Here is a 23,033-nt window from a genome sequence, read left to right as displayed (position 1 = left end):
GTATATGTATACCTCTTTAAAGACTCCCACCATGGTTTGTATATTCCAGCTGTGTATCGCGCCTCGTTTATGTCTTGGGTGCCGAGAAAATTTCCAGAAAGCTGTGCATCCACACTCCTCCAGCAGTAGCAGTAGTGTTGCACTACTTCTATATAAAATATGTATGTTCTTACTCAGAGAGGAAATAATTACTCAATTAATCGCTATTTCAAAATAATCTGTCAGGCTGATTGCAGTTCAGGGATTCGCTGCTTTTCGTCATTCTTCATGAAATAATGGAAGCATCTTTACAGAGGAGAGCAACATCTGGTGCAGACACTTGCAGCACAATTAGTTTGTTATCTGGCTGATGTTGCTCTGTTCAGTTCAACTGATGGTGAATGCTGAGCTTAGCCTGGACACAGTTTAGTGCTGAGGAAAATTGGTGATAAATTAAAGAGAGTATGTGTGGACTGTTTTTGGGAGCTCACTTTTGACACCCAGCTTTTCATTGCTCTTTCCTCCAGTCACTTCTGAACATCATATGGTGTAATTGCCTGATATACACTTAACATCCTGTTGATAACCTCTCTTCCAAGAAGAGCGCTGGTGCCTGAAATGAGTTTGCTCAAGAGGGATGAGGCTGATGAGTCAACAGTCATCAAGTGGCTTATTTAAACTCATACACTGGTGCAAGATTGCAGGCTGGTGATGGTGTTCGGTATCTCTGAGACATTCTCCATTCACCGTTAAATCCCTCACAGCTCTCATGTCAGGAAGTCCCGCTGTTTCTCCTCATCCTGCTCATCTTCTTGTATTTTTGTGGTCTACCTGTGCAGACATAAAAAAAGATAAGAACCTGCATTCTTTAACATATCTGGTACAATTCCACGCTTCATGGAACGCACCATAAAAAGTACCAACTTTTTGAATTTGTAACCACATTATATGAACTCAGCAGCAGCGGCACCCTCAGAAATTATTAGTGGGTGGGCATGCATTGCTTATTATCATTCTTCATTTACTGTAAACATGTGATGTCAAAATATCAGAATCATATTATCATACAATAGTTATTACTATAGGCAAGTTATGCATTTATAAATCAGCTTCAACTGCTAAACAAGGGGTGCCGATTTTTGAAGAGTGGAAATGCAGAAAACTCTATTCATCTGTTGTCTGTAGCAGCTTCTCTGTCAAATCTGGGAAACCAGTGACTCAGTTTACACAACTGTGATACCACTTGTTAGTGTTAGTGTTGATGTAATAATCCTCTAACTGGACGACATCAAGTCCTGATTGTCCAGTTTGTTCTCCTGTTTTTATTTGTTCTGCTAAAAAAAATTCTTAATGTCAACTGAATGGGTGGCAGTTTTTTTTCTTTTGTACAGACACTCATTGTGCCTTCACTTTTCATCCTGTTTCAAATGTAATTGAAAATGTCTCAGCAACCGTTGATGAAATGAAAGAACGTTTGTGTAACCTTGACTCAGTTTTTCCCAAATAGTTTGCTGAGGCACATTGATGTGTGGTTTGTCCAGTTTGTCCCACTTCTCCAAGTTCTCACAACCAGAGCCAGCCCTAGGGGTCTAAGGGCTGTATAGGCAAATGCTAAGGGCGCTGTCATCAACAGGGAGCGCCACAAATGGGGGGAAGGAAAAAAAAAACATATGTATTAAATACTGTACGCTGAAGTCAGATGAAGTCCCTGCAATCTACATAAATACAAAATGGACTATAGGTGAAAAATCCCTCAAACGGCGGTGCTGTCGGTGCATGTATGTATACTTAATTCTGGCTGACTTAGCTCATAGCTCTGGTTTCCTACAAATGAATGTTGCATATAACTAATTTATAACAGAAAATACATTTTGAATGTTTACCAGCCTAAAAGGAAATCTTACTTTTTTTATAAATGAAATAAGTAAATCTGGCAAGTTACTTTTTTTTTTTTTAAAATACGGAACAGAACATTAAGATGTTCATATGCAATATAATGAGTCTGCAGCTATGCTTCTGTCTATATATAACTACAGTTACGCTACATAAAAGTGTGTCAAATTATATTCAAGTTTATTATATACACCTTTTGCATCTGATGACCAATTTGATTTTAGAAAATAGTTTAACATAGCTGAGAGACTGTTCTGCTTTCAGAGAGGCTGAACATTGCATGTGTCTGTAATAAACAGAATTCAAGCTAATGTTGACAGGTATCACTTGATGTATGAGGTATGTGTGAATTCCTTAAAGTGATTCTCTCGCCAAAATGCAACCTAGGCTAAATGCAAATGAGTCAAATCTTAATGTAAAGGCATAATTATGACGAAAGATTTCAGATTTACTGTATTTTCGTTTTAGGGTCAAACTTATTTTCGATGGGAGTGCTAGGGGCAAGTTAGCGATAGCGTCAAAATATTTTTAAAACACTAAGAAGGCTGGACACAACATGAAATGTTGCTCGTATTATCACCAAGGTGTCTACACATGAACACCAGCATTGAAAACATTGTGTTCACAGAGTTTACTAAAAAGAAAGTTTTTGAACAACTCAGGTCAGTAGATGTTTCTTCAGCTCGCTGCCATGCTGCCAGTGACAAGTATTGATCTCCGAATGCAACATGTAGGAGAGTTAAGGTGGACCGCTCCTAAAGCTTAGTTCCATATAAATGCACTGATAATTCATTGTTTTGTTGTTCTCAAAAAACAATATTGACTTTGAAGTTGAAAAAAAGGAGCGTCATATAAGAAACAATACTAAAATCAAAAGCCGGAAAAGTCACGTGAGATCTCGCGTGGAAGGTGTTGCCTGAAGACAGGAGCGGTCCACCTTAACTGCCCTCCACGTTACGTCACATTTGGAGATCGATAATTCTTGGCTGCCATGATGGCGGCTAGCGGAATAAGCTACTGCTAACGTGAGTTGTTAAAAAAACTCTCTTTTTTAGTAAACTCTCTGTACACAAACAATGTTCTCAATGCTCGTGTTCATGTGTAGAGACCCTGGTGATACTACGAGCAAAGTTTCATATAGTGTGGAGTCTTCTCAGTGTTTAAAAATAGCGATTTTGATGCTATCGCTAATTTGCCCCAACACTCCCGTTTAAAATGAGTTTGACCCGAAAACGAAAATACGGTAAATCTTTAAAGTTCCTCTTTCGTTGTAATTGACGAGTTGACTTGTTTCACTCAACTTTTTATTGCCCACATGTGAGCAGATCACAACATGTCAAGAAAAATGAGACCTTCCCCGTCTCTCTCAGTCGCCCTATTCAAGCCTTTTTAAGCTGTTTGATGCTGTTGCACTGTGGATTTATTTTTTTACAGTCCAGAGGATGCATCTCGTCTCAGTGCCTCTCACCCATATCGTGTATGAAGCAAGCACATAAAGTCATAGTGAATTCAGACCACATTCTGCATTCATTCTGTTAGAATCATGGCTCTATCCCCTGGCGTCCTCCAGTGTTTCCCTGTTTTAGGGGTGGGCGGGTCAATCCAAATATCGATAGGATCAATACTGAAGTGAGTATTGGTATCAGATTGATACTAGTGTGATGAGATCTATCTTTTTATTGTAGTTTTTCTTTTATAAGTTCAGCAAATCACTTGTATTTCTTTCTAGAGTTTGTGTGAGCGTCTCTCTATGCGCAGTGCTCCTCTCCACATTTTTCACTCCGCTCACTCAGGTTCACTTCTCAGGTAGCAGTTTCTACAAGTGAAAGTTATTTCCAGCATTAATGTTGTTTTTCAAAGTGTAATTGGTGGTCAGAGATGTAATTTTAGCAGAGTAATAACCCTTTTTGTGTATCTGTTGAAGGAGCATTAGTATTCCTATTTAGGCTACATGCAGATAGGTTAGAGATTTAATAGAGTTATTTTCTTAATTGGCTAAAATCTTTGTCCTGTGTTAATTAAAGGTAAAAGTACAAAATCACTTAATAATCAGGAATTATCAAGTAAAACGTATCAGTATTGGTATCGGCAATACTGGCCCTGTAATTACTTGGTATCAATACCAACATTTGCCCTTATTGCCCACCCCTACCCTGTTTTGTCCTTCCCTGTGTTCCTGATGCGCTCTGTCTTTCTGCAATCAGCTCATCGCTCCGCCCGCTCTGCACACCAGCCCCCCATGTTTTCCGTCACCTTTAGTTTATCTACTTATCACAGCTTTCCAGTGACTCATCGCCAGATCTTTGTCTCAACGCCAAGTTTTATTGCTAAGCATTTTCAAATTTCAGATTTCTTGTGCCTCAGGATCACCTATCCATATGTCAGCCTGCCGACAAACTCTCTGCCGTCACACCATCTCTGCCAGCCTCAGTTTCCTCTACACGCACACCTCGACAGCTCTCCCGTCACCCTGCCTCGCACGCTACCTTCTGGACCTCGTTCTCCAACCTTTCCTCTCCACCTCTCCCTGGTTGCTAAAAGAAAACTTTGTGTCCTGCGTTTGGATCACCTTTCTATTTGTCTGGACAGGTGCCTTGTTTATTAAATTGGTCAAGATAAAAGACAAAGAATAGAAAAGAAGGTTGAAGTTAAAATCTTTATTAGAGCATGAGAGGCATCTGCAGGTGGAGTCTTGAGCTTGGGGCAAAATATCTCAGGACTTTTACACTGTACAGTAGCTGCATGTATCTCAGACTGGAAATGCTTTACGTGCGTTGAATGCCAGAGAAAGTTATAATGTGCACAAAGTTGAAAACACAAGCTCAAAAACAAAAAGCACAGTTGTTTGACAGTTAATCAAAAAGTTTGTCACAGTGCATGTTTTGTCTTGTAAAGCTGTCACTGCTCACAATATACAGATAGAGAGGCCCACAACTTGCATTTAGTCAGCAATGGTGTTATGAAACAAGACTTTTGCTTTATAACGGACAAAAAAAACAGTTACAGCAGAGTTTCTCAACCTTCCTGTTGGGACCCTACAGTGTGTCATTTGATAAGGAGGTGGGGGTGTTGGGAATTGGTAAAACAGACAAAGCTTAAACTAGTCTACTGGTCTGAAAAGCAAAGCTTTTGTTTTTATTCTATCAGCCAGCAAGGTGTGACTCGGCCGGTTTCGAAAAAAAAGTCCAGTAATTTGTAAGTTTATGAGAAAATGACCATACCTCTCACTTGATGTATTACCACAGTGAACTGTTTCCTCATGGGCCTTTTTCAATACAGTATGCTGTTAATTTAGTAAATGATATTCCCATTTAGACTGAAACAGAAAATAAAGCAGGGCATGCTTTAGGGCAAAGCTACCTTGTGATTAATTGTAAATTGATTGGTGTTTAGCAATGGCACTGTGTAAATCTTTTGGTTGTGAACTTGCTGTTTTTGCCTCTGAACTTGATCATTTCAGTCTGTTTTCAGTTCAAAGATGTTAATGGTAACATTTTCATTGTCTCAAAATGTCTCTCGCTTTCAGGACATTTCTGTTGATATATTTTGTTACAAGTCCTTTCTTTTTCATAGGCAAAAGGCTGAAATAGAAATGAGTGCACATAATTAACAAAGTAAGTTCGCCGGGTCGTCCCTAGCTCCACCCTTCTGATCCAAATATGGTCCCTTCTGACCTCAAATCTCCAAAATGCCATAAGCCAAAATGCCAAACTCAAGGCTTCTTTTATACGGTCCACATAATGATTTATTTAGAGTTTTCTCTGCCCACTTGAAAACAGAACTTAATGGGAGTCTGTTATGATGACAGCCTGGCAATTCTAATCGCTGGCATCAAGACAATTCTTAGACTCTGAAAGCTGAGTCACAAGCCAAAAAAGGTTGAGAAACCCTGAACTTTATATTTTATATTTACAGGAACAAATCTTCAGAAACATCAGAATAATTGCACACACCAAAACCATAACATTACTCAATATCAATACAACAACTCTAACAACATCTTGTTGACAAAATGGCACCCACCTCATTCATTTTCATGGCGTAAATATCAAATTGAATTGATAGTGCAGATACAGTAACTCTCACTGCTTGACAAAAAAAACAATTTTACTTACAGCAGGTACCACGATGAAGCTCTGCATTTTTATGGATTGTAAAAAATAATACATTTAAAAGCATTGTTCCATAGGGATCGATAAGAGCAAGTCTGGTGCAGGAGATGGATAAAATCACAAACTCTCACAACTCTGCTTTGTAACTGCTTTGTACGTTGTCAAATGATACACAGATTATGCACTTTTCTCTTCATCTGTGGCTTAATTTTTAGTTGGTTTTTTTTCCCTACGATATCTTGATAACAGACAAATAAGCAATCAGACCAGCGGGATGATATCCAAATGCCAAATTACACAAAATCACCTCTGAAAAAGATTTACATAACATAAAGTGAACTTTCTGTTTTTGCACATTTCCCTCTTTGTTGCCTAGTTAGGGTGAATGCCTTTGGATTTTTATAATCCGACTTTTTCATTTTTACAGCAATCAGGAACAAAAAACAAACAAACATGCATTTGGTGAATAGCTGGCCGAATCATCCCTGATGATAAGTTACTTCCTCCATTGTAAATACAGACACTTCCCATTCAGCCCTGCCTGCAAAGTGCCAGATATGATACAAATATTCTGCTCTCCATCTACTCCAGTCACTGTAGTCAGGACTAATACGGTCATCTCATTGAGAGTCATTGTATTCACTCAGTCTGCAGAATGCTAATGTGTTGCAAACATGTCCTCAAACATCTCCATTTAATTCTTGTAAGCAGTGCTATCTGATGCATCCTTACGACCAAGGACATTATGTCCAGTCTAATTCTCCATCCTTATGGTATTCTGAGGTCAGATTTTTACAGAAATCACAGTCACAGAAGGCCATGAAAACACACACACACAGATATCATATATAATATATATATATATAATATATATATATATATATATATATATATATATATATATATATATATATATATATATATATATATATATATATATATATATATATATATATATATATATATATAATATATATATATATATATTTTTTTTATATATATATATATTTTTTTTATATATAATATATATATATTATATATATTATATTATATATATATATATATATATATATATATATATATATATATATATATATATATATATATATATATATATATATATATATATATATATATATATATATATATATATATATACATAAAATCCTGTACCTCAGTCATGCACAGTTCTGTCTGGTGTATGTTTGTCCATTGAGAAGTCCAAGACTTCATGCAGCTCTGAAAGTTTACTCTGATATCTGTTTTGAAAGGCCGCCCTGAGCAGCAATTGTTTGTGACGTTTACTCCCCTTGTTACCAGATAATAGCTTGCCAGCCAGGACCTACTGGTACTCTGGGCTATTTATTTTTTCTGGAAGAAAATGGTCTGTGTTGAAATGGTTAGAGGATAAGTTCACTGTTCACTAGCCAGACCTGTTATTTACAGTCGTGGGTATGGTCCTGGTCAGCCCCACCGGATGTCTTAAGTTGTCATCAGACTGAACGTAAAGCAGAGACAATAAAACAATGGATATGTGGATATGTGTGTGGACACAAAAAAGAGGTGGATTCACTTTTGCTGGTATGAACTGAAGTAAATACATGTCAGCACTGGTAGAAAAACCTGTAATTACCCAAGCTGCATAAATTAACAATTTCTTTACACCATTCTTAAAATGAATAAACAACAGGAGTCTGATTCATATCCCCCTGAGTGTGAGATGAAAAAAAAAACATTTTAAACATGAGCTATGAAAATAGGAAAATGTAGTTATGTGATCTTAACAGATGGTTTGTTAAACAGATGGTTTGTCATGATCAGAGCAGGTTCGAAAAATAAGCCCCATCTGAAATTACCATGAGCTTCCCATTTTTACCAATTAGTGTACATATCTTTTGGGTGTGTGTTTGTGTGTGTGCGTGTGTCCGTGTGTGTGTTTGCACTTATGTCTCATCCCATAGAGCTTTTAAGTCAAGTTCTTTTGATCTGTATTCACAGATTCGTATTCATGGTGAGGTCACATTGGATGGTAGCATCTCCGCAGAGGCCCGCACCTCCTGCTGAGCCCCTTCAGGTACCATTCTCACACTCACACTGCCACCATCTGTGGTACTCGGGGCCACGCGGAACTTTCTATTAACAGGCCGCACGGCTCTGAGAAACTGCCTCTTGAAGGTCTCACTTAGGACGATGTAGAGGAAAGGGTTGATGCAACTGTTGGCGTAGCCCATGCTAATGGCTATGTTGTAGGCATAGGAGAAAGCCAGGCTCGGCTTCTGCACCCCGAGGTGGACAAGCTGAAGGATATAGTATGGGGCCCAGCAGATGAAGAAGGCCAGGCAGATAGCCACTGCCATTCGAGTCACCTTCCTGGTGCGCACCCTCAGACTCCGTGGAGGCAGCGGTGCCACGCTGGTGGACATGTGCTGGAGGATCTGGAAGAACACCAAACAAATGATGGCCAGAGGGATTGCAAATGCCAAGAAGAACTGGTAAAGTGTAAACCAGTATATGTCGGTGACCGGGTCAGGCAGAAGGAGAGCGCATGCAACCAGGCCGTCTGGGAGAGGCATCAGACCTGCGTACATCCACACAGGGATGATGGTGAGTAAGGACAGAACCCACACCAGGCCGATGACCAGCGCTGCCACACAAGGTGTGCGGATGTAGTTGAAGCGGATGGGGTGGACTGTAGCCAAGTAACGGTCGAGGGTCATTGCAGTGAGGATGTAAGTGCTGACAATCTGGCTATTGGAGTCGAGAGCAGTGATGACCGTACACATCGCTTCTCCAAAGTGCCAGGTACCATTGCCCAGCAACTGGTGGATTAGGAATGGCATCCCAAAAAGAAACAGGAGATCAACTATGGACAGATTTAAGATGAAGATATCTGGGACCGTTTGCTTGGCTCGACACTTGGTCTTCTTCATGATTGTGTAGATGACAATACAGTTGCCCATGATACCCAGAAAACAGATGATGCCAAAGATGACATGGAGGATGGCACTGCAGTGAGGGGCCCCGTCTACAGCTGGAGACAAGAAGCACAAAAAAGAAGACACATCATAGAGCACTGTACATTGCATTTAAACAGGCTGTCAAATGAGCTCCTGAAATGTATCAGTATGTACATTATATAACACAGTCTTTATATCACAATATAGGGAAAGGAACAGACTAAAATTTACTGAATGTGTTTGTCAGTGTTGCATAGGCAGATCACAGTGCAGAGCAATTGCTTTTATGCTGTTGTAAAGATTCACTGTAGAAATGTTTGAATTGCTGTGTGTTGTTGTGTGTGTGTGTGTGTGTGTGTGTGTGTGTGTGTGTGTGTGTGTGTGTGTGTGTGTGTGTGTGTGTGTGTATCGATCGATGCAGTGCAGAGCAAAGAAAAATGCTAATTGGACTGCAAAAGATCTTTGTAATGACTATTATGATGTTGGAAGCAAAAACATTTTGTCACATTCTACATTTAAATGACTTTCAACAGAAAGTCATTTAAATGTATAAAAACGTCTTACCAAAACAGTAAGTGCATTATTCTTACAAATATGATGTGCTTTAATCAGTAATATCACGGTTTAGATTTTAGCAGTGGCAAAGTTTAAGTTAAATTCATGTGATGAAGATGGTCATACTTTAGTATGTTTCAAACACGTCAGGCAACATACATTGACGCTTGTATGAGTTAAGATTTGGTCGGGATAAAGAGAAGTAGAAAACATCTGCATGAAACTGATTTTTGTGTAACGCAGGGTGGTCGATGAGCTGCTGGATGACATGACCGATGCGCTGGATGCTCTGCCTACCTGTTGTTGTTGCATTAGAATCTCCGAGAGAGAAATCAGAACCGTTTAAGAAATCCATCGGGAAAAAAATCCAAAGTACGTCCAAGTTAAAAAGTGCCTGCTTCCCAGGTAAAATGCATCTGCAGCAGCCTGCAGTCGAAATTCAGTCTTGTTCCTACTCCATATGCTTCTTCAAATAGTTTAATCCATGACAGCATGAGCACTTGGCTTCGGTCTGTGAGCGGAGCCGTGCGCTCTGAGCCTTCAGTGATGGCACAGCCGCTTCACGGTGAGCGGCTGAAGAGCAGAGCTGGGAGAATGAATGAATGAATGAATAAATAAATAACAAAAGGTAATTAATAGTCCGTAGTGTCGCTCTCTCTCTCTCGTAGAAGAGGGAGCGTGTGCGCGCCTAATGTTTAATCCAAATATAAGGTATTGTCTTAAAGATTGGTGAGGATGTGGTCAGCACACGTTATGAAATTACAGCAATGGAAGACTAAATAGAAAGAAAGAAAGAAAGAAAGAAAGAAAGAAAGAAAGAAAGAAAGAAAGAAAGAAAGAAAGAAAATCAGCGCTCCAACTTAAAGGCGAATAAAGCTCAAAAACCTCTTGTTTCGTCATTAGAGGACGCCTCCATGTGTCCTGTCCCAACAGACAGGGTGGTGAGCGGCTGACGGGCAGCAGGTGTTTCTGTTTAGCGACAAATGAATCCATGACTGCCGTGCAGATGACTGGCAGGTTTGAATTGTTTGACGGGAGCCAAACAGGTCCTTTCCACGTCAAGCCACTAGATGGCCTCGCTGCCCCTCATTTGGAGTCCTCACACATCTCCGTCGCGGTAAATTGATGTGACCCTGACAAGGTTTATGGGTCATAAATAGGCTTGTGAAGAAGCCCGAGACGTTTATGTGCTCGTATATTGATTGGTTTGGGAATTCAGGCCAGTGGAGTGCTCTGTTTGGAGTCTGGAGAGAATCAAAGCTTGGTATTTCGTAGGCTGGCAGTGTGTTTTTTTTTGGGGGGGGGGGGTTGTTGTAAACAAAACCAGAGAGCATTAGGCCTGGGTGCTCTGTGAGATGTTAGCGAGATGCTGCATCACGAAGGTTGAAGATGTCGGTGAGATTGCCTCATGTGCACAGCTCCAACTGCAGCCTGTGTCCTCATGTGTCAATCAATCAGTCAATCTTTAATTGTTTTGATTCATTTTATTAGCATAAAAGCTGGCAGATATTTTGCTCTGGTCTGCTAGAGATTTGGAGCTGCAGCTGCATCATTCTAAAGAGATATCCATTCTAGAATTGTAATTAAATCTGTACTGATGCTGTGTGCCAATTTAATTGACTCAGACCCGGTGACATTTAAACTTATGCTTACACATCTGAACAAATATCTCAAGTGTTCCCTTGATTATTCAAGTAGAGCTTGCAGTTGCAGAGATACTCTGTTGATTATCGAGCAGAGACACAAAGTTGTAGTTCTTAGCAGGACGAAGGGAGGTGTTTATGAATTCCTAAATACATTTTTATGTTTTATAATTTTGCTCACACTCAGCTTTATTTCATCCACAGATGTTTTGTAATAATCTTGTTGTGTTTTTGGCTTCTTTTTAAACTGTTGCTTTAACTCTTTTAATTATTTCCCTTTCTGTGAAGCACTTTGTAACCTTGTTTAAAAAGTGCACTATGAATAAAGCTCATTAATTCTGTTATTATCATTATAAGTCATGTTCTAATAATACATAGTGAGTCACGCTCAGTGGTCAAGATCAGGGTTAGGGCAAGGTCGGGGTTTGGGTTAGAGTGTAGGGTGTAGCGTGTAGGGTCAGGGGTCAGGGTAAAGCTCCAGGAAATAAATGCAAGACTATGTTAATTCCCCTGAAGTGACATACAAAATTGTGTGTGTCGTTTGTGAGTGAGGAAGTGTTTTTCCTTGAAATTTTGAATTCATGGTCAAAGATAGTCTTACATGCCTAGCAAAATGTTTTGATGAAAAACTGACTCTAGAATTTCTTTTTTTTTTTTTTTCAGTTTGTTTTATCCCATCAAAATTACATCACATGTTTATCATCTTCACACATTTGTTCTGTCAGGCTTCAGCAACTTTTGCTCACATTCAAAGCCACTTATCATCCAGCAGCATTATATTCCCTTCAGTCAGCAACTGAGTCTGTAGATTAAAAAAAAAAAAGCTCTGAGTTGTGGAGGATGCTCTCACATCTGCTGCCTTTGTTTCTCTCTGATGTTTTGTTCCAAAATGGGAAGAAATATTGTCAGTCACACTCTCAGACTGCATGTTTATCGACCAGAGCCCAGAATAACCACGTCCTCTTTATCTGTGCTAAACCCGACTGTTTCAAAGCCTATTTCACACATGGCTGTGCCAAATAGAATGACCTGGCATTTTATTCAATCTCTCCTTCCTTCTGCCACATTTGAATAGCCGGATGATGCTGTGGCATTCTGTTGGCCTGGGCTGGTGTGAAATACGAATCACTCCACTTAAATGCCTTATTAGTTATTTCAAATACTTTCTTGCTCAGACTCTTCTTCCACATGGAGCCCACTTTGCAACAACTTTATAGATTTTCTCTGTTGTCAATATCACTTGGTCGCATTTTTTGATTTTCCTTTATTTATAGAAGCTGTTGCGGAACACTGCTTATCACTTTCTCTTTTATAGATTTCCACATGATTGCAGTAAATTGAGCATTGTGTATTGACATCTTGCCAGGAAGTCTCAGCCGTTCTTAATTCTGTATATAAATGCCCCATCCCCACTAAATGTATGCAAAGTCTCATCAGTATAAATCATTAAATGTCCTCCCCCAGGAGTCTAGACATCTACCTCCTTGACTTATTCCTTAAACACCTTTCTCACAAAAATGTTTACTGGTGGACTTCCTCCCAATAGTCCAAGAGTTTTAAATACACTTGGTTTTAAATGTTTTATTGTGCTCTTAACCTTTTTTCTTTCTCTTTCTGGGGATTTTTCCTCTATCCTGGTTCAGAGCTGGTTTTAGTTTGACATGGCCCCACTACAGATTTGTGAGACCCTTTCCATTACCCATCAGCCACACATCTATGATGAACCACAGATCTTATCATGTCCTGCTGGCTTCACACCATCCTCCTCAGGTTCCTTTGATTTGATTCTTCCAAACTCTGTCACACCAGTAATAATGTTCTTGCCCGTAGAAGCGACCTTCACATCTTGTCCCAATTTGATATTCTCTCATCCAACAACCTGTGCAAAAACAGAAAACGTGAAATGATAAAGATATGATATTTTAAGCACCATTTAGGTCATGTAAACCTGAACAACTGCTTTAAAGATTTTCTCTAAGATAGACGAAATACAATATCCCTGCTCTGTTTCCTCGTGGCCAGATTATCAACAAAGAGGAGGAGACCCTTGTTTTATACTACTATGTCTCTTTGCATTTTCATTGTCTTTTCTTTTGAATCATCCAGTAGAAATTAGCAGCACAATGGAAACACAGATTTTTTTTTTTTTTTTTTTACCCTCTCACTGAAGTTACACAAGTGGAAGCTGAGATGGAGACACCATTCACCCTATTACAAGACACTGTACCATCAAAATGGTTTTGAAGCTGTTATTTTAAGGTAAAAGTTGTATAATGTTGCTTTAAGTAGCTTCTCTGTGCCTACGTTTCTGAGCTATCAGCCACCATGTACCACCGATGTTATGGAGGTGAATGAAATTCTAACACAGGCTTTAGACACTTATTCCCGCCTCCATTGCTATCTAAAAACGAGGCGTCAACGTGCCGGCCACTGCGTGAGATGGGCGGAGGTGTCGATGATTGCACTGTTGTGCGACCCACATCCGGGGAGTTTTGAAACCAGGAACAGCTGATGATAGAAGTCAGTTCATCACTTCATCCGTGGTTGTCAAGATGAGCAACTACAAAGCCACTGAGATCCAGGAGATGCTAGCGTCTCCTCTGTCTCTGTAGTCGGTCTCTTGTGTCCGCTTGTTGTGTAGTGGCAAGCTACTGATGGTCACTACTTTCATTCACATTGCCGCCCTAACCTTGGAGCAAATGTGCTGCCTTTTATCTAAAAAGGGCTTCTGTTTGTACTGCTCAGAGAGCAGGAAAAAGACTCCATACAAACTTGGAAGCAATGTACCATTCCAAAAAGAAAATCTTTTCATGAATATGAATGATTTGCTTAACATGCAGTTTTCAGTAGAATGAGTCATTCAGAAGGATATAGTTGTTAACACAGGCCTGTCATTAGGGCATCAGGCTTCTTCACAGCCCATCTATTGAGATATGCCAGTCATGTTTCACGGAGAAAAAGATCCATGGACAGAGTCAAAACACACTGGTAGGATAATGTTGTGCTTTGAGTACGGACTACTTACCATTAGGAAGGCGGTTTTGTGCCCCAACAGTGTCGGCTTGATATGCTTTTAGTTTTCAAGTCTGTGTATGTGTGTGTCATAATGGCCAAATGTATTTCTGGAGATACCTTTGGTATCAGGAATATACAAAGAAAGGATTCTGAGTACTTTGCCAGGTGTTTATCTGTCCACCCTTCTGTCCGTGGACAGATTTTTGCGGATAAAGCCATAAGAAATTATGGCTGTATTGCTGAGATTAAAAGGAAGGCTGAATTAGAAAACAGGCATGGTATGAGCTGTGAGGGCACTCAATCTTTCGGCCCTGTGAGAGTGGCGAGAGTAACACTCACTGCAACCAGGTGTGTGGCTCTGATTGACTTTGATTAGGCCCAGGTGTGGGGAGCCTTCATAGACCCTGAGTCTGCAGTGCTCTGTGCTGACTCATTATCTCACCTTCAGAGGTAGTGAGAGGTTCTCCCTAGGGTTTCACAAACTCACTACTTTGTGTGCATGTGTTGTCAATAGCTTTGTGTTTTCTAGGTCTCCCGGACAATTTCGGTTATTGGGTCAGCTGCTTGGCAGCGATGGTTTAGTTAAACCTTTCTAGCACTTTGTTTCATTGGGGAAGCCTGCAGTGGCTTTCGTGCCAGTTCATCTTGGCTTGTCACATTCCAGTGAGTTCCTGGAGTTCTGAGTGTCTTTTGGTTACCTGACGTATTGCTGTTTCTTCGACGCTCTGGATTTGTTTGCTTGTCTTGGACTGATTACCTGTGTACCGAACCCATTTTGGATTAAAGCTCTCTGAGATCTGCCTCCTGCATTTTGGGTCTTTTTAAAAAACAATCAAACAAAAAAAAAAAAAAAAGGCAGAGTTCAAAGATGAGTACTCATGAAATAATGTAGTAATGCCTGCTGAGTAGCCGTTTGTTCAGAGTGGGAATATGTTGACAGTGTGGCAGATGGTGTGATCCTATGTCAAAATGATCTGTAGTCACTTAAATTTAATAAGTAACTAAGTGATGTTCTGATGTTTGTAGAATGGACCTGGCTGCTCTTTTTTTTGTTCTGCTTTTTGTCTGATGCCTTACAATTTGGTATTAATAGTTGGAGGACATCAGATGTTTGAGGGGCGGGGGTGAAAAGAAATAAAATAAGAAGGGCACCAACACACAAGAAGGGCACTGAAACGGTGCACTTAACCCTGTCTTATCTACCATATGGGGCATCCAAGATGGTGTGTTTTATTTCACATGGTGCACCCTTATAATCCTACCCACTGGATCTAAGTGTTATGACATTGTCACCCTCTGCAGTCATGAGAGGATAGTAGCAAAAATGGCACAGTTGCTATTAAACGTTTGATAAGCAATAGAAGCAATGGCGCTAGAAAAGTCGTAGTCCAAACCTGTGACATGCTGTTGTCCTGTGATATGGTACAGTACAGTATACATGTACAGTATGGATGGACGGATATGGAAAACATCCCCATGTGGAAGATTTCAAAGCAGACAACTCAGTGCCATGAGACAGTTAGAGTTGGAGAGTTAGGCTTACAGACTGCATTGTCATTATGATGCTACATCAGTTTAGAGATTCATTATCTTTGAATGATTGGCATCTGTGCTTATTTAGTATTTTGACAAGTGAATGAGAGACAGAGAGAGAGAGCAAGAGAAGAAAGAGACAAGCGATTCTTATTCAAATGTCCTTCTGTGGTTCTACCTACCTGCGTTAAAATTGCTATGCATGCTTTCCAGAGACATCATCTAATTAGTTTGAAAGTCTGCAAACTACAGAAGTTAGTAAATTCGCTCCACTGTGTTCAAAACATTGCATCTACCTGGCGTTCTGCAGCAGTCATCCTTGAGGAGCACACAGAGGAGGAGGAGGCCTGTCACCAGAGGCTTCAGTGCCATCGCTTATCCTTGAGCTGGGATCTAGTGGGAGCCACATGGAAACCTGCCATTCCTTTGAATAAGCAATTACAAAAATGTCCAGGCAAGTGAGGTGGCCCTTGCAGCTGTTCAGATTAAACTAGATAAATCAGATTAACAATGTCAGCTGTTGTAATTAGTACAGCTGAGCTGCAGTTGGATGCCAGTGTAAACAAAGATCATATGCTTATATGCAAATACACTTCTATGGAGGAAGTGTGTGTTTTTAAGCACTCAATCAAATAAAATCTTTGCTGGAAACATCTCTTAATTGCCTTTTTTTTTCAGTATAATGCATTCAGCAGCCCACCAGGTCTTGATATGAAATCTTCTTTCATTGCTTGAATATCACTCTGACACCTGCTGTATTCTGAATTCCCCCCCTGGTCAAACAACAATACAAGGGCTTATGTATTTTAATTTTATCTTGTAGTCTTCATGGCTTATTTGAAATCAAACCATTTTTGAGAAACATAAAGAAACTGGAGTCAACTGGGGATGGAATCTTTGGCCGCCTGACAAATGTGCAATGAGCTACAAGCTTGTTCAGTGTTCAGTGATTTGATTTGTCGTGTGGTGCTGAACGGTTGTCACACAGTTTCATTCGTGGCTCTGTAAGCATAGTCCAACAGCCAGACATATGTTCTCACAGTAAAACCTTAAGGAAAGGATGGAAATCGACTGAACACTGTTTAAATTGAACTCTTTTATGTTATAGTTGAAGGTCTGTGATAAATGTGTCTTATGCAGTCAGACTGTCACAGGTGGTTGACTTCCGTGACAATTGATATTCTAATGTTGACTTTTGTTTCAAGTTAGCTAAAAATGTTCTCAACAGTCCAGTGCACACTTCAAAAGTACCCCTGTGGGAAATCACCGCCTTTGACAAGATTAGAGGAAATGAATAGTTCCAGTCTGTTTTTCATTGAATAGGAATGTATACCTGTCCTATATTTGGACAAGGATATGAGAGACGTATCTTACTGGTTAAGATGCTCTTTCATTCCACTTACTTGGGAGTTGGATTTACTAGTTCCCACTGAGTCAGTGGCTCAGAAGTTATTTAAAGAAAAAGGCTCAAGGCTCATGAATTGTGGACATGCTCAAAACTCAGTAGAATATTCATTGTTGTACAGTTATCATCAGTGGTGTGTAGTTCATATACAGACAAAACTTTATGATGTAGGAGACACTCATTACTGCAAACAGCGAAGAATTGGTCCCAGTTGGATATAAGAACTGGAAAGCTATTCTCAGGAATTGGAGGAAGCCTGCGTAGTCTCTGAGGAGGAAACGTTGCAGGATGAGGCAGAGGCAGATCGATGATATTGATTGCTTCTCTCTCTGGACTGGACTCTTTCCATTTAGCTCTATGAAAACTACTCTGTACTTTGTTTGAGAGAAATGGTATCTCTCTTTGTTTGTTTTTAGTGTTTTTGGTCTTACGCAGCGCTGACGTTATATCTCAAAATAAAATCAGAAAAAAAGGAGAATGGTGACTGCATCATGATTTTATCCTACATCTTCTTCCACACGTCACTGTTACGCTGCTGTGTGCTGCTGGGTAGGACCCAAACGTGGACAACGAGGCAGAAGTAGAGTGCAGGAAAACTTATTGATACTTCACACGAAATATGTCGGAGCAAGGTGTAGAGACAAACTGATGACATCATCATGTGTGTCAGCAGCTCCGGTGAGCTGAAACTCTGCTCAGCTCTCAGTGCATCTCTGTGAGCAACATAACAGAAATAACACCAAAACACAGCATTCCACCACAGAACTTGTCAGGTCACATAGTGACTGAATGTGTCTGTCCCCTCTTACGCCATTGGCTAATTGATGAGAGTGTAATTGGTCGAGGCAAGCACCAATCACGTGCTTTCCTTCCTCCGTCTGTCACATTCACATCCAATGCTGTATTGTGTGGGTGTGGCCACATGTTAAAGACAGTATCCCAGCGATAAAAGTACTAAAACCCTCTTTTTTTCATTTATTTTACATATTTTTAGGAAGTTCTCTGTAGGCAGCAGCTCAGTGTAGGACACTGAACATTTTTATTAATCTCTGACAGTTATTAGCATTTTTTTTTCTTAATGGAGGCTGTAGCCAGTGTTGACTTCAATGCCACGGCAGACAATGAACTGAGTTTCAAGCGTGGGTCAATATTAAAGGTAAATCATTCGTAATCTGCTCTGTATTCTGAAACTATGGCATATGAATTGCTTTGCTTTTGCTAGTTTTACTTTATTTAAACTTGTTGTGGTGGGATAAGTACTCTATTGGAGCATGAATCTGGCAGTTATGGTATCTCTTACTTACAGTAGATGTTTGTTGTTATACAAGTTTCAGTAAGCTTAGCTGATTCATTTGACACAAGTGAACAGTGTCACATGTGATCAGGCCTATCCTGACAAGTCTATTTAAACTTCTGATGCAGAGCTATCACTCTTTGTCTGCAGGACTTTTTTGTTGGAACACTTAGTGCTCATCCTGCTTTAATTTTATGGGTAAAATCTAGAGACTTTGCCGTGACAATCACACAATAGTTTGTTCCCATATTGTCCAACCTCTTTACAACCAGTTTCAAAAAGATTTATCAAATGAATGTTCTAGTCACAGAAAATTTGTGTTCTGTTGCTTTGGCACCGCCACAAAAAAACTGGTCAAACTTGAAACTCAAGTAGCTCAAGTCAAATAAGCCAAAGATTGCGTCAGACAGACAGACAGATGGATGGATGGGAGGAGCTTGATGGAATTACTGGGGCAGCATCAGATATGCTGCCTCTCTTGTTTCAAATTGAATAACAGCCCACACTGGACTGGACTGTTTGGTTGTCTCTCCCCTTTCAACCACACAATTCAGAACTCGTTGGTTTATTAGTTTTGGCAACAGGCCTCTTTACTCTCCCCATTCACACTGCCCTTTCAAGGTGGGTATCACACGCCGATACTCCGCCTCGCCATCCAAGTGAAACTCATTTCATTACAATTCACAAAGTACACTTTTTTTTAGGTGAGGTTTTGAATGCAGATCGACTGGAAAATCAATAATCTTGCCTCCCGGCTCAGCTCCCTCTTTACCAGCAGACACTGGGGTCACTGGGGCTGCCTGCTGAAGTCCGCAAAATGCAGAAAGACCGAATACTCTCATAACGTTAACCCTTCCTGCTGCAGCACTTAAGATCGCACCTGGCATGGTGTTTCATTGCTCTGAGAGGAAATTTACTGCTACAACCCAATACATGCATGTGTTTTAAAATAACATGCGTGACGTTGGTGAAACAGCATGAAGTGGGTTACACAGCTACACTTTCAACCACTCTGCTCCTTCTTCACCACAGGCGAGAGTGAAAAAAGGGGACAAAGGCAAGGGCATTTAACTGACTGAAAGTTCAGCTCCTGAATGTTCAGTGGATTTCCTCTTGACTGGCTTGCTAATTGACAGGGTCAAGTGTTGAGATCGTGCTTTTGTGATTATGGATTCTTATAGAAAGCATGAACGTGGGCTAAGCAAATAAAATGAAATAAAAAAGTCAAATGTTCTTCTAATTCTTACTTGAGCTGTCTATTTTTCTTCGGGCTTAGTGGTATTGAACAAGTTAAAGACGTCTTAAAACACGATGCTATCGGTCTTTTAGCTCAAAGCTGAGTTTAACAGCAACTGTGGACTGCGCCAGTGTTATTGGTCAAAGACATTTTGCAGGTTTCGTACTTCTGTTGGGAGCTTGTTGTCAGCTTTTCATTTATTCATGAATCATCAACGACAGAGTGTGAAGTGTAAAGAATGTTTTCAAACTTTAGTTTATGATTGTTGGTCCTCTGACGGCCTATGTCATGTAACCATGTTTTGTAAGATTGCATGCAAGTGCTACACACTATGAATATGTGGCATATTTGTATCTTAAATCACCGTCAAGTTACGATTTGAGGGATTTCTGGAGGAACGTTCAAAATTGACGACCATTTGTGTGTGAATCGTGAGCCTATAACATAGATTGCAACATACTTCCGAAGACATAATTTTCTGAAGAGCTGTAGGCTCTATCACTTTACAAGCTGGATTTGTGGCTGGGAAAGCATTTATTTGTTTGACAGCGTGGAATCCAGATGGGGATTTTGTCATTTCAAATACCTGTTCGTTCACATCGGGAACACTCAAACTCAGGACAAGGACAGAGTTTCCGCTCTGTTCACTCACTTGTGGCAGCCCTCCATTTCAATAATCTCAGTGGTGCAGACCTCTGTGTGCAATATTTGATGTCTTTTAAATAGTCTGGAGAAACAACAGCCTTTGTGGTTTTGCTCCAACTGCTTTGACAAAGTCTGGACAAAGTCTAAATGTCACGCCTTATCCTGCACCACACAGTTGATCTCGGTTTTCCTTAAATGCCCCTAACTCAGCCTCTGATTATCTGTGATTGTGCCCCACATTACAAAACATTACTGTCAAAGTAAGAACAGTTTTGCTTTTTCTCTCGAGAAAAATTAGGAATAAATTGGGTTTATTAGGACAGAGGTGATGTAGCTTGCTGTTGTGCACCAATCACTTTAGAGTTTGTTTGCTTGTGTTGCCAGCGCTGTCGTTCAAATCTGATCTAACCAACACTCTGTTAAAGCTGACTGAACTCATAACTCTAATAAGTCGTTTTTAACAGCCTTAGCAGCAATACGTTTGAAGTTTGATATGTCATTCTGAAATATTATTTACTGTATTTTGTGTTGTACTGAACAAAAATCCCCTGTCTAGTCATTTAGACATGACAGTGTCTTGCTGTAACCACTTGCTGTGGTGTCTCGGTAGGTGGGAAAGCTGCCGTTCAAGTCTATCTTGAATTACATTTAGACATTTGGGGCAAATTCTGTTGAGATGTTTGCTAAGTAGAATTTGTTTTTTATTAAAACTTTCTACATTCATATTAATGATGCACTCTGAAGGAGAATGAATCCTAATATTGACTAGGGTTAAGCAATAATTAATTTTGGTGCATGGTTCAGTTTGTGTTGGTGTTCTAAGTAAACAGCAGAATAACAACATGTATTTTTAATCAGTCTGAGGCTGTTGTGTTTGTTTGTTTTTTTTCGTCAAATGAGCAAAGAGGAGGTAGAATCAAAATCATCACAGTGTAAAGCTGTCTTTTTGGACACAGATAATAAGCCAGTACATCCTTCCATCCATCCATTGTCTGTAACCGCTTTATCCCTTTTATGGGGTCATGGTGTTTTGTTTTGTTTTTTTGCTGGAGCGAAACCCAGCTGGCGAGGGCATGCAAGGTGCCAGCTGTATATCAGGAGCAATTTGGGGTTCAGTATCGTGCTCAAGGACACTTCAACATGCAGCTCAGCTCAGCCTGGAGCTGGGATTTGAACCAACGACCTTCCGATCACTAGCTGACCTAGCTTCCAACAGCCGATCTTTATTTGTATAGCCCCACTTCACAACAAAAGTCATCTCATTTCATTTTCCAAATTGAGCAGGTCTAGACCATACTCCTTGATTAATTTATTCACAGAGATTCCAACATTTCCCCCCATGAGCAAACATTGCCTTGAAAACAGGTGGAAACCTCGAGCAGACCCAGACTCAATGGTGGGCCAGCCATCTGCCTCCACTGGTCAGGTTGAGAGAGAGGAAGAGACTGAGGGAGAGAGAAGGCGTAAGAAAGGGAGAGGTGGGTGAGGGAGGGCAAGAGGGGGCGGAAGCAGTGGAGGAGACAGAAGAAGCAGAAGAGACAGCAGGTTGCCTTTTAACTTTAATAGAGTGCTCTACCATCAAATATGAAATTACAGGCCAGCAGCAGCTATATTCAGTTATGCAGATTGGTAAATGGTTATCAGTGTGAGGGACAGGTTTCCCCTGTGTTTAATCTGTGTTTAATTACCTCCGCCAAGAAGTCTTCACACATTTCCATTTATTTCTTTTGCTCTGTCGCTTGGGTCGTCAGCAGTGTTACACAAAAACTATGGATGACCATGAAACTTGGACAGAGGGCCAAAAATAGACCCCATCAACTCTTGGTCTTGAAAAAAATCCAACATATACATGTGGCTGGTATGTATGAGTGAGAACAGAAGGGAACTGTTGGGCCTCTGCAAACGTATATGCTGTACCGGGTTCCACTCTAGTTTCCTCTGTTCTGATATAATCGTTTGGAAGAAACACTATTGACTATTTAATTTGCTCTTCAATTGCTTTTATCCTCTCGGCTTGATTGTTGAGAAAATAACGGGATAGCACAAATTGGTATTCACTGGTTCAACGCCAACATGATTTTCAAATGCAACATGTTATTTTATTTTTATATATGGAACATTCTGTTTTGCTCTATTATGCTACTTTGTTAGAGTACACTTATTTTGTTGACAAAGTTTATGGTTCTTGTCACAAAATCAAAAGGGGCCGGACTACTGCTGCCCAATATCAAGCTTATCAGCAACTGAATATTTGCACCGGGTGTGGCAACAACCAACAGGTAACAAATAGTGTTAGGCGAGTAATGCAAACAAAACAATCTGCCCTTTTTGGCTGCAGACTAACCTCGATAAGTTGCTCTGCACTGCTTTAAAGATAGTTGGCTGAGACCATATCAATATTTCTCCTTCAAATCACTGAAATCATGAACAACAACATGCAGTCCAATGCAAAATTAGTTTTTAGCACCTTCTTGAATTTGACCAAATAATTAGTAATGAACAGATTTAGAACCAAAAATACGTTCTACCAATGTAACTCAGATAGACCCTACTGTGGTAATGAAGTCGCCAGACCCCTTAAAGTCCTCAGAGTTAACTGTTACACCATTCTGATACCAAAAATTAGCATGTATACAAATGTTTACGTGGTGCATCACATTTGAGGTTGTGAATGCACCGTAGAACGCAACATGGAGGCCAGAGACAATTGTTTGATGATTGCCTCTTTCAAACTCTGTGCCGGACGGACTGAACTACTATATTTG

General features: G+C 40.1%; 2 protein-coding genes across 6 annotated transcripts in view; one reads left to right on the top strand and one right to left on the bottom strand.

The window, feature by feature from the left end:
• LOC119026695 overlaps positions 1–23,033 on the top strand; it is a 1,024,654-nt gene that overhangs the window by 924,304 nt on the left and 77,317 nt on the right. The window lies entirely within an intron of this gene.
• The window catches only part of mchr1a (melanin-concentrating hormone receptor 1a), a 30,001-nt gene continuing 14,194 nt past the window's right edge, over positions 7,227–23,033 (bottom strand). The window contains exons 1-4 of one of the 4 annotated variants that reach the window (XM_037111356.1): positions 15,984–16,457; positions 10,382–13,018; positions 9,794–10,082; positions 7,227–9,015 (exon numbers count right to left, since the gene is read on the bottom strand). In XM_037111356.1, the coding sequence (XP_036967251.1) occupies positions 7,991–9,015; positions 9,794–9,851 (1,083 nt within the window). In that variant the 5' untranslated portion in view covers positions 9,852–10,082; positions 10,382–13,018; positions 15,984–16,457 and the 3' untranslated portion in view covers positions 7,227–7,990. Of the gene's footprint in view, positions 9,016–9,793; positions 13,019–13,443; positions 13,459–14,164; positions 16,458–23,033 lie in introns of those variants that run through there. The other 3 variants (XM_037111338.1, XM_037111347.1, XM_037111331.1) reach the window with 3 other exon arrangements.

The sequence above is a fragment of the Acanthopagrus latus genome, chromosome 1 (genome assembly GCF_904848185.1).
Source record: "Acanthopagrus latus isolate v.2019 chromosome 1, fAcaLat1.1, whole genome shotgun sequence".
NCBI classification, from domain to species: domain Eukaryota; kingdom Metazoa; phylum Chordata; class Actinopteri; order Spariformes; family Sparidae; genus Acanthopagrus; species Acanthopagrus latus.
This window is presented reverse-complemented; position numbering and strand designations above follow the sequence as displayed.